At 33.5% G+C, this 14,246-nt stretch overlaps 3 protein-coding genes across 3 annotated transcripts; 1 reads left to right on the top strand and 2 right to left on the bottom strand.

Moving 5' to 3' along the window:
* Positions 1-1,517: 1,517 nt before the first annotated feature.
* On the bottom strand, positions 1,518-2,099 carry LOC131628097 (putative GEM-like protein 8). Its single transcript, XM_058898962.1, has 2 exons — positions 1,920-2,099; positions 1,518-1,816 (listed from the first exon to the last, which is right to left on the bottom strand). Exons 1-2 carry the CDS (start codon positions 2,047-2,049, stop codon positions 1,659-1,661), a joined length of 288 nt encoding a protein of 95 aa, XP_058754945.1. The 5' UTR covers positions 2,050-2,099; the 3' UTR covers positions 1,518-1,658.
* A 1,803-nt stretch (positions 2,100-3,902) lies between these two features.
* Positions 3,903-5,057, bottom strand: LOC131628072 (F-box/kelch-repeat protein At3g23880-like). Its single transcript, XM_058898933.1, has one exon. It carries the CDS (start codon positions 5,055-5,057, stop codon positions 3,903-3,905), a length of 1,155 nt encoding a protein of 384 aa, XP_058754916.1.
* Positions 5,058-12,718: 7,661 nt separating this feature from the next.
* On the top strand, positions 12,719-14,003 carry LOC131628036 (GEM-like protein 4). Its single transcript, XM_058898898.1, has 3 exons — positions 12,719-12,899; positions 13,003-13,331; positions 13,428-14,003. Exons 1-3 carry the CDS (start codon positions 12,764-12,766, stop codon positions 13,614-13,616), a joined length of 654 nt encoding a protein of 217 aa, XP_058754881.1. The 5' UTR covers positions 12,719-12,763; the 3' UTR covers positions 13,617-14,003.
* Positions 14,004-14,246: the final 243 nt, after the last annotated feature.

The raw sequence follows: 14,246 nt of genomic DNA, 5'->3' as shown, positions 1-14,246 counted from the left end.
TTGGGCATCCATTTGGGCCTCCATTTGGGCTTTCAGTGCCGCTTCACGTTCCGCCGCCTCACGCCTCACCTCATTTATCGCTAATTGTCTTACAGTGTCTCTCTGTTCATCTGTTAAAGTTACATGACGTGAACCTCCTTCCCCGTCGAGAACTCTTTGATATAGAGTTCTATCATCAGATCTCAAGGTGCCTGCCAAATTTCCACCACCAAAAAAACACCCGTTAGGCCCCTTGCCGCCAATGACTTTACTCCAAAGACAAAAATCTACATTGGATGAAGTGGCTCTCCCGGTCTTGGAGTATACTGAGGATTAGCAGTCAGAAATTGTACAAGCAATGCCTGATAATCATCCTACACATACAAAAAAAAGTTAAATATAATTTAGTTGCCATATGAATTTCACGCCACAAATTTAGTTGCCACATGATTTTCACGCCACAACATGCCACATGCCACATGAAAATTATAACACATACATTCTACCTGTCAGAATTAATTAATAAATCAGAATAATAATACCGATTTAATTCATACATTATAACACATACATTCTACCTGTCGGAATTAATTAATAAATCAGAATAATAATCCCGATTTAACTCATACATTATAACACATACATTCTAACTTTGATCACCAATTTGATTCATATATATCAACACTTTATCGGCACTTCACAATCACCACCAAATACATCACAATTCATCGCTTAAAGAAATACCGATAGCTTAACCAAATATAATACGGATAGCTTAACCAAATATAATATCCAACTTTAACCAAATAATACCGATAGCTTAACCAAATATAATACGGATAGCTTAACCAAATATAATACTCAACTTTAACCAAATAATACCGATAGCTTAACCAAATATAATACGGATAGCTTAACCAAATATAATACTCAACTTAACCAAATAATACCGATAGCTTAACCAAATATAATACCGATAACTTAACCAAATATAATACCCAACTTAACCAAATAATACCGATAACTTAACCAAATATAATACCGATAGCTTAACCAAATAATACAGATAGCTTAAAAAAATAATACCGATAGCTTAAATAACTTACCATAGCTTTTTGTGTACGACTGTCAACAAAAGCTCCTGTTTTCTTTTTCCGAGTCCTCGCAACCAGCTCGGTCATAAGTGGAGGTCTATTTAATTCCTTAGTCTAAATAACAAAATAAACTATAATTAATAATATCAATTATTAATTGAAATTATAACTTTGAGAAGTGGTAATAATTATTACCATGCGACGAACATGCTCAGCAGTGCTTATACTTCCAATAGCATTAAGGCAACCACCCTTTTCAGATGCTCTCATCTTCTTTGCATTTTCAGATTTGGCCACAATCTCATCACTCTCCCAATATTTAAGAAGTTCCCGAAAGATGCGTTTGCAAGAATGGTCGCAATAAGGAGAGGTTTGTTTGTGTACAGTATATTAGTTCATGATTTACTTTATAGTGGATCCTACACATTTGACCTTTCTGATTAAAGACTTTTATTGATCTGTCACTGCAAAAGGCAACCTTTTCAGTGGAGATGAAGAGGAGACCAGCTAGAGGGCCAGATGTGGTCGACAGATAACAATGGCAAACTTTCAACAGCCTCTCCCCCTTGATCATACTAAAATAATTCATGAACTTTTCTCCTCTCCACCCACTTGAAGAATTCTTGCCTCTAAGCTCAACTTCCTTTTAATAGTTTCAGATATGTTTGTCCCTAGTCTCACTGAAGTTTCAAAATTACTATCAGCCTTCCTGCTGCGCTTTTTTTGGTTAGAACTTGCTCTACCTGAAACATTGAAGCACTCTATATTAGTAAAATCGTCCATACTTAATGAAATTAGAATAGATAATCGTGATTCGTCTGTCTTTAAAGGGAAAGAAAGTCTTACATTTGCTTTGATGTTTAGATGGATATTGACATGGATGAGAGGCAGAATCAAGTAAGTATCTGTTATCCGACTTTTGAAACTGGTCATGTATGATTGGAACAACTAGCTCGTGAAGAAGTGATGTCTGCATGTTGAATGATGAATAAGGTTTGTGTTTTGTTGGTAGAATGTTAAGGAAGCTATCGCCACTTGTTTAGATCAGTCCCTTTGTATTCTAAGGAGGTAGTTTTTAAAGGATTGAAAAGTAGGAAGAGAATGTTGAGCCTTTTGTGGGATGACTCAACCATGATGTTGGTGATGTAATAAAGACACGACTGACATGGCAACTTGAAAGACTTTATTTAAGATAATATTTTGACATCATGGATTGTTTGGTTGCTTTAAGAAAAAGATGGTAAAGAAGAAAGATATAAGTTAGTTTGTATGTAAAAAAAACTTAAAAGGGTTTATTTTTAGAGGGTGAGAGAAAAGGTTATATATCTTAAGGAGCAAGATTCCATGGTATGCATATGACATGTTGTCGGCCAACTCTTTGGAGAACTGTACTGTTTAACTGTGATATTATACTTGTCTAATTCCTTTTACAGTTAAGAAGATATGTGACTGACTTATATTTTCACTCAATGCTACTGATTTCATTACCTATTTAAATCATTAATAAAATTATTTTTCTTATTTTTTAGTTATTTACTCAAATGAGGGATTTCATCTTGTAATGGGTGATATTAGATCACAACATATGTTGTAAAGGAGCTACTAAAAAAGGTTTTTATTTCATTTCAGATAGGTAATAAAGTTAAGAGTATATGATAAGTGGCTTAGAATATCATTGTTAACTTCTTATACCTGTATTGTATATGTATTACCCCCAGATCTGGCTTCTTTTGTAGTATAGTATTAACCTACTTTTTTGTTCCTATTTACATATGCAATTCAAGGATCGAATTCTAAAAATCAGCCTCATCATTACAGTTTTCAAAATTCTGTGATGGGAACATGCTCCAAGAGATGTAACATCAGAAAGCTTTAATAACTATATCTAATAGATGTCTAAAAACATGGCCCATTTGGAAAATACAATAGTCAATGTGGATGCACATGGAAATTATTTGGTTATGAGTTGAATTTGCACTTCAATGGATTACTGTCAATAAAATCCTGAAATCCATTGTGAAATTTTAATTGCAGAGAAAATTATATATGTGACCATATCAAAAGAGAAGTTAAAATAGGGTGACATTAGAGTCAAGAGTGGCAGCTAGCTTTGATGATGCATTTGGACATAATAAGATAAGCAAGTATCATTCTTTTATAATTATTACAGCCCAATTGGTGAAAAAGTTTTATTAATTTTCCATGTGGGAGGATTTGGCTATTTTCTTTTCAACTAAACATTCAACTTCTTTTTCGCTACTACAGCAATGTAATGCATCAGAAAGGCCTAATTCTAGCTCTGTAAGATTTAATCACTCTCTTTTATTAGCATTTGTAAAAGAAATAAAGAGCCAACCAAAATATGTTTTGTCATAATCACGAGACATTTGTCAGGTAAATTAAATTCAGTTCTAAAAGTTGTATAAATTAAATGAAATTGTTAATCTCTTCTGCTTCATCAGTTATTATTTGAAGTAGCTGAGATTCCAAAAGTGTACAAACATCTTGCATCATTTTGTTGTTAATATAAAGAGCTAGCTAGTTGTTTCTCAAACTTTTGGACTGGTTCCATGTTCTCTGACAGACAAAGTTGTTCCTTGAAGTTTAAAACTCAGTATATACATAATTAAAAATGGAGATAATTTCCGTCAAAATATGCAAGTACATTCAATATTAGATAACAAAAACTAATTTGACTATGATTCATATAATAAAAAATAGAGTAAACATAATAATTACTCAAGTTGCATATACCATCAAGTTACTAGGAATCAGACTAAGCATTAAACAAATAACAAGATCATATGTTAACTTCAAGAAGCACAACATCTACAAAGGTGATATCAAACTCTCAACATATATTTCTGGTGTCATCTTGGTGGAGATGTAGTTTTGAAATTCAGGAATCATAAAAGTATTATTTATAGAATCATAAACAACCAAACTATTTATTCCCATTTTCGTACACTCCATCAGCACTTTCTCATCCTCATCCTCTGAAATATATAATGCTCTGATATAGCAATAAAAGTCACATTCTTTCATGTGAGGAACAGTTAACAATTTAGTCCAAGACTTTTCATTACCGTATTCTTTCATAATCCAAACATCACAAGACTTCTCCCTCTTATCAAAGATGAGGGACAAACAACCCTTCAATGTCCCTAAGATCATAAAAGAGGAAATATTAGGAAAGACCGGCAATGCAAGCTTTTGATAAGACACCGGCAATGCAAGCTTTTCATAAGACTCTTTCTCCAAATCTAGAGAAACAATGAATGGTGCAGCAGCATATACCAACCAATTAAGAGAGTCATTCACAAACGTTCCCAATCTAGACACAAGAATAAGGTTAGGATCTGGGAAGTCCCGAATCCTTCTCCAATGATTTGTACCCAAAATATGAACGTTGACTTCTATTTTGCTACTACGCGTGCAATTAACCGCAATAATCTTATAATTATTAATGAAACGGTCATGCACTAAGGTATAAGATATTTCACCAGAAGGATATTTTAAAGGAGGCAATATTTTGAATTTTCGAATGAAAGGGTTACACAACACAGCCGAAGAATTATCAATCTTAAAACATACTATGCCATCACAAGTGGAAGCTCTATTACCATAAGCTCGTTCGATAAGAATCTCTCTAATAGTGTAACTGAACTGTTTAACAATAGAAGTTGATGTTGAGTTGAGGATAGAGGAAATTGGAGAATGTAAAAGAAAGAACTGAGGTGAAAAGTAAGGGTAAGTAGGAGTTAGGATGAGATGGTGGCGGTCGTGGCTGGTGGTTGACTTGCGGAGGTGCTTTTTGGCGAACTTGGAATCTCGGAAGATAAGAGAATTCCATGACTTGCATACGCAACAGAGTCGAATGAGGTGCTTCACGGAGATTCTACACAGTATTTCTTCCACCAGATCAAACGGAAGATGCAACGATGTTAGGGTTGGCTCAGATTGTTTCTTTCTTCTGGCCGTCATCTTTACTAAGGCTAGGAGAGGGAGATTCGGAGTAACCTTTTTATAAATTTATTTAGGTTAAAAAATTTTAAAATAAGTTACTAAACAACTTATATTTATTTTTAAATTTAAAATTGAAAAGGTGGTTACGTTAGTCTCCACCCTAATATTAGTGGCTTTCACATTTTTCTTAACAAACTATACATATTTACGATTATTATGTATCCTAAATATTGTATTTTTAGTTTAATTATTTTATAACAAATTGTTTTAATAATTTTATTAAATTTTATAAAACAATGGTTTATCAACATGTTTTTCAATATAAATAATTATCCAGCTACACATTTCTATTTTTATTTTACCTACTAAATAGTTATTTTTATTAATTTATAATTTTATTTTAGCATAATTTATCATAATAAATTTGATTCTTTATTTTTTTTTAAATATATTTTGTTTCATATTTTGTGCGTGTATCCATATTATTATATTTTTATTAATTTTAATTTAATTTAAATAAATTTTATTGTTGATGTAATAAATTTAATTATATCTTTTTAATTGCTATGTATTGTCAATGTAAAAATTTTACACCATCATCGCATCTTAACAAACCAATGGTATTATTTCTTTAAAAGTTAAAATAAAATTCAAACATTATAAACTAATCAACGGTTGTGATTAATTTAAAGTGTAAATTTTTTTACATTATCGATCTATTTCAATTAAATTCTAGTTTTTATTGCACACATTCACTCAATCCAATAATCTTTTTGCTTTTATTTGTTATCAATCATAAATATTTAACAAATCACCCATATCTATTTTGATTTTGTCCATCAAAAATTTATTTTTTATTTATTTCATATCTTTTTATTTTATTTTGATATAATTTGTTTTTTTTTTTTCTATTTGGTAAAAATAGCGGTTGACTGATAAGTTATGTGATAGCTTATAGCTGATGGCTGATGACTGATAACTTATAGTTTATGGTTGATTGTTGAGACTGATAACTAATAAGTTAATTGAAGTGTTTGATAAAATTAGCGGTTCAGGTAACTTATAAATGTAAATTGTCATAAAAGATATCTAAAACCAATTATGTTTTTTCTTTCTTTCAATAAACAATAGAATTATAAATGGAGTGTAAGGAATACTCCACCCGAATACAAAACGGAAAACCTCTACTACTCAACAAGTGAGGGGTAGAGTATTCCAAATATAAAAGTTACAATTATGCACAAGTTTATGACTAGCACATAACACTTCCAAGAAATGAAAGTGATCTCCGACATACAATCCGTAAAACTAAAGGACTTGTTCTTGAAAATGATCGCATTACGCCGCATCCAAACACGACACACCGTTGTTAACCAAATGACCGCTACTATTTCCCTTTTGGCTAGGATCCTCACCTTCTTGAAAACAAAAGGGAAACCCTCAAACTCCTCCAAGGATAAACCCGCGATAGAACCTATCCACTCGAAGAATTCTTCCAAATAGCCACCACTACCCGACTTCCCCTAAAATATGCGATAAACACTCCTCCTCCATCGAACAAAACACACAGAGAAAGTCGTTACTACCCAAAATTCCCCTTTTGTGCAGTTGGTCCTAGTAGTTATTCTATTATGAATAATCTTCTAACCAAAGAAAATAATTGATAGGAGGTCCCGACAACTTTGCTTTAAACCACTCATAAAAAGACTTAACGGTGAACACTCTCTCCGGATTGATTCGCCAAGCGAAAGCATCCTTTGAAGATTCACTCAAAACCACATGGGAAATGGAGTCACTGAGATCCTGCCACAAAAGAACAGCACTGTCGCTGCTGTCAAGAGGAACCGTATCAGCATTCCAGCCCCAGCCCATAGCAGAGTTCGAACCAGCCTCTGCCACCGTGATTTTGTCTATGTAACATCATTATTTTTGTTATCGTTAATCTCCTAGTTTGTAGGAGTTATTTTCTAGGTTGTAGGAGTTATTTTCTGTGCTGTTAATAAGTTGCCTAGTCTTTAGGAAGTCCTATTTTTTGACGTGTAGATTGTTCTCTAATTTTGTTAGGTAAGGGTTTTAAATAGCCAACTTCTCAAATGAAATAAACAAACTTTTCAGTTTATCAATTTTAACCATCATTTATATAAACCGAGACAATAGAATAGTATAGTAGCTTTTTTCATCTTTAACCAGTACCAATTTTCTTCAGTAGTTGTATATGTTATCTTGTATAGAGTTGGCTATGAAGGTCTTTCCTTGACCAGTTTGTATACACAAATAGGCTCATCACAAGACAAAGACCAAACACCAATGCATATGGTAGAGATGCGGTCTTTTGCAATGCTCAAGACATATTGTCAAAGGCAAGAACTTGATACAACTATTAAATTGAATGTCAAAATACATTATCAATGCATATCCTTAGAGTTAATGTTAAGTTGAGAATACCAACCTTATATAAATTGGTTGTCTTCATATTGCTGACCTTAACCTTTTAATATCATGAATTAATAAATGGAAAACAAAATTGGAAGATCTATCTAACAAATAAATGAAATATAACATAGCAATTTCTGAAGTTGCATGTTCCATATATCATGAATTAACAGGAAAACATGGAGACAATAGTAATTAGAATAAGCATAAAATTAATAACAAGATGATTTGTTAACATAAAGGCCGCAGCTAAGTCCCTAAACCACATCATATAGAACAACATCTACAAAGGTGATATCAAACTCTCAACATAGGCCCCTCGTGTCTTCTCAGTGTAGATGTAGTTTTGAAATTTAGGAATCATAAAAGTATTATTTATGGAATCATAAACAACCAAACTATATCAAACTCTCAACATAGACCCCTCGTGTCTATTTTTATTTTAGACGTAAATACAGTTTTTAAATACAACTTTGAGAAAAAGTAAAATAATTTAAAATTGTTATCATTAAGAGTGAACAGCTGCCTGCCACAGTCCTTGTCTGAAATGCAAGTTTCAAGGATAACACAAGTATGTGAGTAGATATTAAGAGGATGCAAGCTATAGGAGTTGACGTTGTTGATAAGTAACATTGTGATACTTTCAATAGGATGAAAAGTAATTCAAAAGTTGAAGATTGAATGTTTAGTTATTTACACGTCTCTAACTTTTTCCTGTATTATATAAAATAGAGTGGAAAAATTGACTTGCTTATATCAACCAAAATTACAAACTAAACGGAATGAATAAATTTGCAGTACATTCAGAACTATCAGAAACCCCTTCAACAAATTTATGAATTTAGTACTTCATAGTTCTTAGACTAATCATATTAACAACTCTCATATATATATATATATGATGGATTTATGAAGGTCTTCCCATGGCCCTATATTATAATACTTGTTTGTTGTTAATTAAGTTAGTTACAGTAAACATAATAATTTCTCAAGTTGCATATACCATTAGTAATTAGTAAACATAAAACAAATAACAAGATCATATGTTAATTTATAGGCTGTAATTGAGTCTCTAAACCAGGTCAAGATGCACAACATCTACTAAGGTGATATCAAACTCCCAATATATACTTCTGGTGCCATCTCACCCTCGTTGCTGTATTAAAATTTAGGAATCTTGAAAATATTATTTATGGGATCACAAACAACCAAACTATTTATTCCCATCATCGCACACTCCATCAGCACTTTGTCATCCTCTGAAATATATAATGCTCTGGTATAGCCATAAAAATGACATCCTTGAAGGATAGAAAAACACTTAGAAAGGGGGGGGAGTTTGAATAAGTGTGACTTTAAAAACTCTTAAGATAAAAACAATTTGCACAATGATTTTTATCCTGGTTCGTTGTTAACGAAACTACTCCAGTCCACCCCTTTAGAGCAGAGACAGTTGGATCTATGATCTCGACGCACCTGCTCCTGGTGAAAACATACAAGGTGATCAAAATAATGCAGATAATATGGATGAGGTTGAACAAGAAATGGATCAAGGAGAGCCCCAGCCTGATGAAACCCCCCAACCCAATCCTGAAAACATTGTTGGACCATCTAAACCTCAACCCCGAAGAAGGAATCAACCAGTCACACTGAATGATGTGTATAGAGAGATGATACGCAACTACGAGGAAGAAACTCAGTGTCATCAAAGGATTGAGGCGGGACATAATTAAATGATGACGCTGATGCGTCAAATGTCAATAGATCAACACGATTATGCGCAATGGAATGATCAAAGCATTGCAGACCTCACGGAACAAAATGCATTGCTTGAAATATCGTGTTGAGGGCTTACATGAGTATGTGTACCATGCTGGGATAGTTCCTCCTAGAGACGACGATGAAGGTCGAAGAGGAGGAAGAGCACGAACCCGAGGGAGAGCACGAGGAAGAGGAAACGAGTAGTGAGTTTTCACCGTTTCTACCACACAAAGTCGCATTGAGGACAACGCAACGTTTAAGTGTGGGGGAGGAAGCTCGCTGTTTTTCTAATTATTGTCAGTAGATTTCAATTCTTAGTATTTAATTTTCAGTATTTTTAGTTATTCCCTAAAAAAAAAATTTAGTTTCCCGTCACTACAATCCATGTACTCTAAGCTTAATATATGTGAGTATCTTTCCGTTTCTCGAATTCTCCGCCTACTTGAACCATAAATATTTTATTTTATATGCATAGCCTGACACGCTCGAAAAGTACCAAGATATACAATTTAAGATATGATTGGAACTGAAGCACTATTAAACAAAATTGCTACAGTATTGACACTATAGAACTCTGATTTATGCAAGAGTCAATTTAAGTACCTATTATTTCAAAGTCTACAACCTCTATTTTTAAAGTAGCTTCGAGTAGTTTATTCAGCAGTCAACACCGTCTTAAACACAAACTACGTAGAGAGCCGATGAATATAAGTGAATGATCCTGAAAAATTCTCAGTAAAGAATTTAAAAGATTGCACTAACTAAGCTAGGTGACCCTGTACCGGTCATTTAACCCAAAGGATGTATATCTCGTGAACAATAAAGAAACCTATTGTCAGTTGGTTCAAAAGTATCTGGTATTGAACTTGGTAGGACGAATTACGGTTCGATCCCCCGCAACTTACAATTCGTTAAAGAAGTGAGTACCACAGAAATGTGTCAGAGCCCCGTGATAATAAGGATCAGAGTCACTAACCGGTTACTTTACTATGTGCGTGTGAAGATAAAGAGCTTAATGTGATTGCGCTCGAATGAAAACAAGCAAAATCTAGCGAAAGGGTCTAGATGAGCTGTAATAGCATGATTTGAGTCGGTCTGCATAAGCTGGAGTTGTCTAGTGTCGCCACTGTATCTTTAGTGTTTGTATTGAGCTTTTGTATCTCTAGCAAAGTATCGCCCCGACCGCGTACGAATCAAGATGATTGTCATGCATGTGTAAAACCTTTTTCTTGATTGTTTGCTTGAGGGCAAGCAAAAATCAAGTGTGGGGGAGTTTGATAACAGAAAAACGTATTGTATATTTAGCTTAATTTACATGCATTATTATCCTGTTTTATTTTGATTTTATTATTTTATTTTGTATAGTGCTGGTATTTCTATTTGTTTTCACGAATTTATTTAATCGGAGCTCGCAAAGAAATAATCGGAAAAAAGAGCTAAAATGAAGAGAGATTGCTTAAAAGGACATTTAAATAAGGAAGTGCACATAGAAGAAGCAAAGGCCCGGTCTGCAAAGCAAGCCCAACGCACAAGAGAAAGTGGAGCACGTGACGTGGGGCATTTTGAAGTGCCTGCCGGTCGGCATACACCCTCTCCTGCCGGTCGGCACCCCCTTGAATATTAGTGTGTGACGTCAGTCACACACCCAAGCCCAGAAGAGACTATGTTTTCACGATCCGCTATTTTCTCCTCCAAAGGAACTGCAACAGAGACGAAACAAACTCAAGACCAAAAATCTGAGGCAGCTCTATAAATACCCATCAAGACTAATTGAGAGGGTTACGAACTTTAACCTAGTGCCGTCACATTAATTTCTTTTGCAATTTTCAAGTTCTGCTACATGTTTCCTACCCACTTCCGGCAATAGATTCCACACCGGAAATAATATTGCGATTAAGTTTTCTTTGTTAGCTTCAGATTTAGTTTTAGTTTTAGCATCAGGTTTATTTTCAGAACTTAATTCCTGTAGCGAATTCAAGAACGAGTGCTGCTCTATTTCAATATTCAGTCTTGCTATATTAATTCAGGTTCATTTATTAGCTTAAATTATTATTGTCTGTTTATGTTAGTTTATAGAATTATGCCCGGAATATTATTCATCTGCTATGCTTATTCTGTTCCGTCTATTAAAATAATGTCCGGCTAAATACTTTTTATCGGTATGTAAGGTCACATAACCGAGGGAATCGAGTAATACTTTCGACGTACTTTATTAATGAAAATTATTTATCTGGTATTAATTTCTAATGCTTAATTCAACTGTTTTGTAACAAGAATTAAAAACAATAAAAGTTAGGATCAATAAAAACGAGAGTTTAAGATTTTAACTGGACAGTAGAAATTAAACATTAACCTTAAATACAGCGAGAGCGCATAAAAGAAAAAAAATGAACACTTGCTTATCTTATTATGTGCACATGCATCATCAATTTAACATTAACCTTAAATTTAACTTTTTCAACAATTGGGCAGTAATGCCTATAAAAGAAAAAAATGACACGTGCTTATCTTATTATGTGCACATGCATCATCAAAGCTAGTTATTTAGTTGCAATTCTTAACTTTGTGATGCTACCCTTTAACTTCTCTTTTGATAAGATAACAAAAAGTAAAGTGATATAGTGACACATATATAATTATACTATAGTATATTCTATAGGACACAACATAGTCATATAATTTTACTGTTTGCAATCTACACACTCACTGCTCAACTTAATTTTCACTCAAATGTAATTCAAATTTTTGTGAAAGTTATAAGAAAATGTCAGGAATTCATGAATAATAATTTGCTTGAAGTACACAATTAATATTAAGAAATTGGAAGGACCACAAACATTATTTTTAAGGAGATGGCACCCATGGAAAAGTGAAACACCAATTATTTTCCAAATGCGCCATGTTTTTAGAGGCCTTGCATTTCTAGGAGATGACATATTAACTTACTATACTTGGTCTTCATTTTAGTTTTACATGCCTACCTTACTGCAATAGAATTTAGACAAGTCTAGCTTCACAAAGTTACAATACCGACTCATAAAGTTCTGCTAATGTAAACCATCTCATCATCCTTTACCTTTTTTGTTTTAATTTCTTTATACCTATTTTTCCATAATACTGCAGTTCTCCAAAGAGTTGGACAACGTGTCTTGTACACCATGAAATCTTGCTCCTCAAGATATATAAACCTTTCTCTAAACCTCTAAAATTAAACCTTGTTAACTTTACTTTTTAAAAAGCTTACTTATATATATCTTCCTTCTTTACCATCTTTTTTCTAAAAGTAACCAAACAATCCATGATATCAATATATTATCTTGAATAAAGTCCATCAAGTTCCCATGTCAGCAGTGTCTTTATTATATCTCCAACATCATGGTCGAGTCATCCAACAAAAGGCTCAAGATTCACTTCCTACTTTTCATTTCTTTAAATACTAAGGGACTGATCTCTAACCAAGTGAGCCTAGCTTCCTTGCAATCTACTAGATATCCTTCTCAACAGAACACAAACCTTATTAGTCAATCAATATGCAGACCTCACTTCTTCACGAGCTAATTGTTGGAACTCCCATCATACAAAACCAGTTTCAAAAATTGGATAACAGATACTTGCTCGATTCAGCCTCTCATCAATATCAATATCCATCCAAAGATCAAAGCAAATGTAAGACTTTCTTTTCCTTTATAGACGGACGAATCACGATTATCTAATATAATTTCATTAAGTATTGATGATTTTACAAATATATAGTGCTTCAATGTTTCAGGTAGTATAAGTTCTAACCAGAAAAAGCGCAGCAGGAAGGCCGATAGTAATTCTGAAAATTCAGTGACAAACATATCTGAAACTATAAAAAGGAAGTTGAGCTTAGGGGCAAGAATTCTTCCAGTGGGTGGAGTAGAGAAAGTGTTCATCAAGTATTTTAGTGTGATCGAAGGGGAGACGCTACTGAAAGTTTGCCATTGTTATTTGTCGACCACATCTGGCCCTCTAGCTGGTCTCCTCTTTATCTCCACTGAAAAGGTTGCCTTTTGCAGTGACAAATCAATAAAAGTGTTTAATCAGAAAGGTCAAATGTGTAGGATCCACTATAAGGTATGTCATGAACAAACCTATTCATATTTCTGAGTCTTCCTTTTCCAATATTTTGTTAAGATTCTTAAAGGAGATATATATGTGTATGATGTACAGGTTTCTATTCCAGTGAAGAAGATAAAGAGTGTGAGGCAAAGTGAAAATGTTGAGAAGCCAAGACAGAAATACATAAATATAGTTACAGTTGACAATTTTGATTTCTGGCTTATGGGTGTATCGAAATATCATAAGACTTATAAATATCTCGAACAGGCAACTTCTCAAGCAATGAAATGGCAGCTGTAATTGAAGATATGATATAAGAAGAGGGGCTTTGATTGAGCATTGATAACAGATGCACAATGTTCATTCATATCAGCTCAAATGCAAACTTGGCTATCAACACATTGTTGATGCAAGAGATCATTTGGCGTGTTTGTAACAAACACCAAAAAGTGACAGTTAGATATTTAAATAGAAAGAATGAAGAAAAGTGTTAGAAGTTTAAGCTCCATACTCAATTACTTGACGAATTATTTACGTGCAAGTTCTCAGGAATTTTCGAAATTCAGACCATTTGTCTAGAATTTATTCACATGTGACTCTTGTTCAATTATTTAAGAGTATATGATAAGTGGCTTAGAATATCATTGTTAACTTCTTATACCTGTACTGTATATGTATTACCACCATATCTGGGTTCTTTTGTAGTATAGTATTAACCTACTTTTATGTTCCTATTTACATATGCAATTCAAGGATCGAATTCTAAAAATCAGCCTCATCATTACAGTTTTCAAAATTCTGTGATGGGAAGAAGTCTATAAATACAATGTTGCCGACATGATTGGAGTTCCTACATCTATCTCATGAAGATGTGAGTTCTGCCTATTGATTGGTTAATATGTTGTGTTTTGTTGAAAGAGGAGTTGTCTG

This window comes from Vicia villosa, unplaced genomic scaffold (assembly GCF_029867415.1).
Source record: "Vicia villosa cultivar HV-30 ecotype Madison, WI unplaced genomic scaffold, Vvil1.0 ctg.000422F_1_1, whole genome shotgun sequence".
NCBI classification, from domain to species: domain Eukaryota; kingdom Viridiplantae; phylum Streptophyta; class Magnoliopsida; order Fabales; family Fabaceae; genus Vicia; species Vicia villosa.
This window is presented reverse-complemented; position numbering and strand designations above follow the sequence as displayed.

What these genes read in the sequence shown, in the direction of transcription:
- LOC131628097 (XM_058898962.1), bottom strand. Translation starts at nt 2,049, where the DNA reads ATGCAGACATCACTTCTTCACGAGCTAGTTGTTCCAATCATACATGAC. An exon ending in ATCTAAACATCAAAGCAAAT is followed by an intron (nt 1,817 to 1,919) that starts GTAAGACTTTCT and finishes TCAATGTTTCAG; the next exon opens with GTAGAGCAAGTTCTAACCAA.
- LOC131628072 (XM_058898933.1), bottom strand. Translation starts at nt 5,057, where the DNA reads ATGACGGCCAGAAGAAAGAAACAATCTGAGCCAACCCTAACATCGTTG.
- LOC131628036 (XM_058898898.1), top strand. Translation starts at nt 12,764, where the DNA reads ATGCAGACCTCACTTCTTCACGAGCTAATTGTTGGAACTCCCATCATA. An exon ending in ATCCAAAGATCAAAGCAAAT is followed by an intron (nt 12,900 to 13,002) that starts GTAAGACTTTCT and finishes TCAATGTTTCAG; the next exon opens with GTAGTATAAGTTCTAACCAG. An exon ending in TGTGTAGGATCCACTATAAG is followed by an intron (nt 13,332 to 13,427) that starts GTATGTCATGAA and finishes TATGATGTACAG; the next exon opens with GTTTCTATTCCAGTGAAGAA.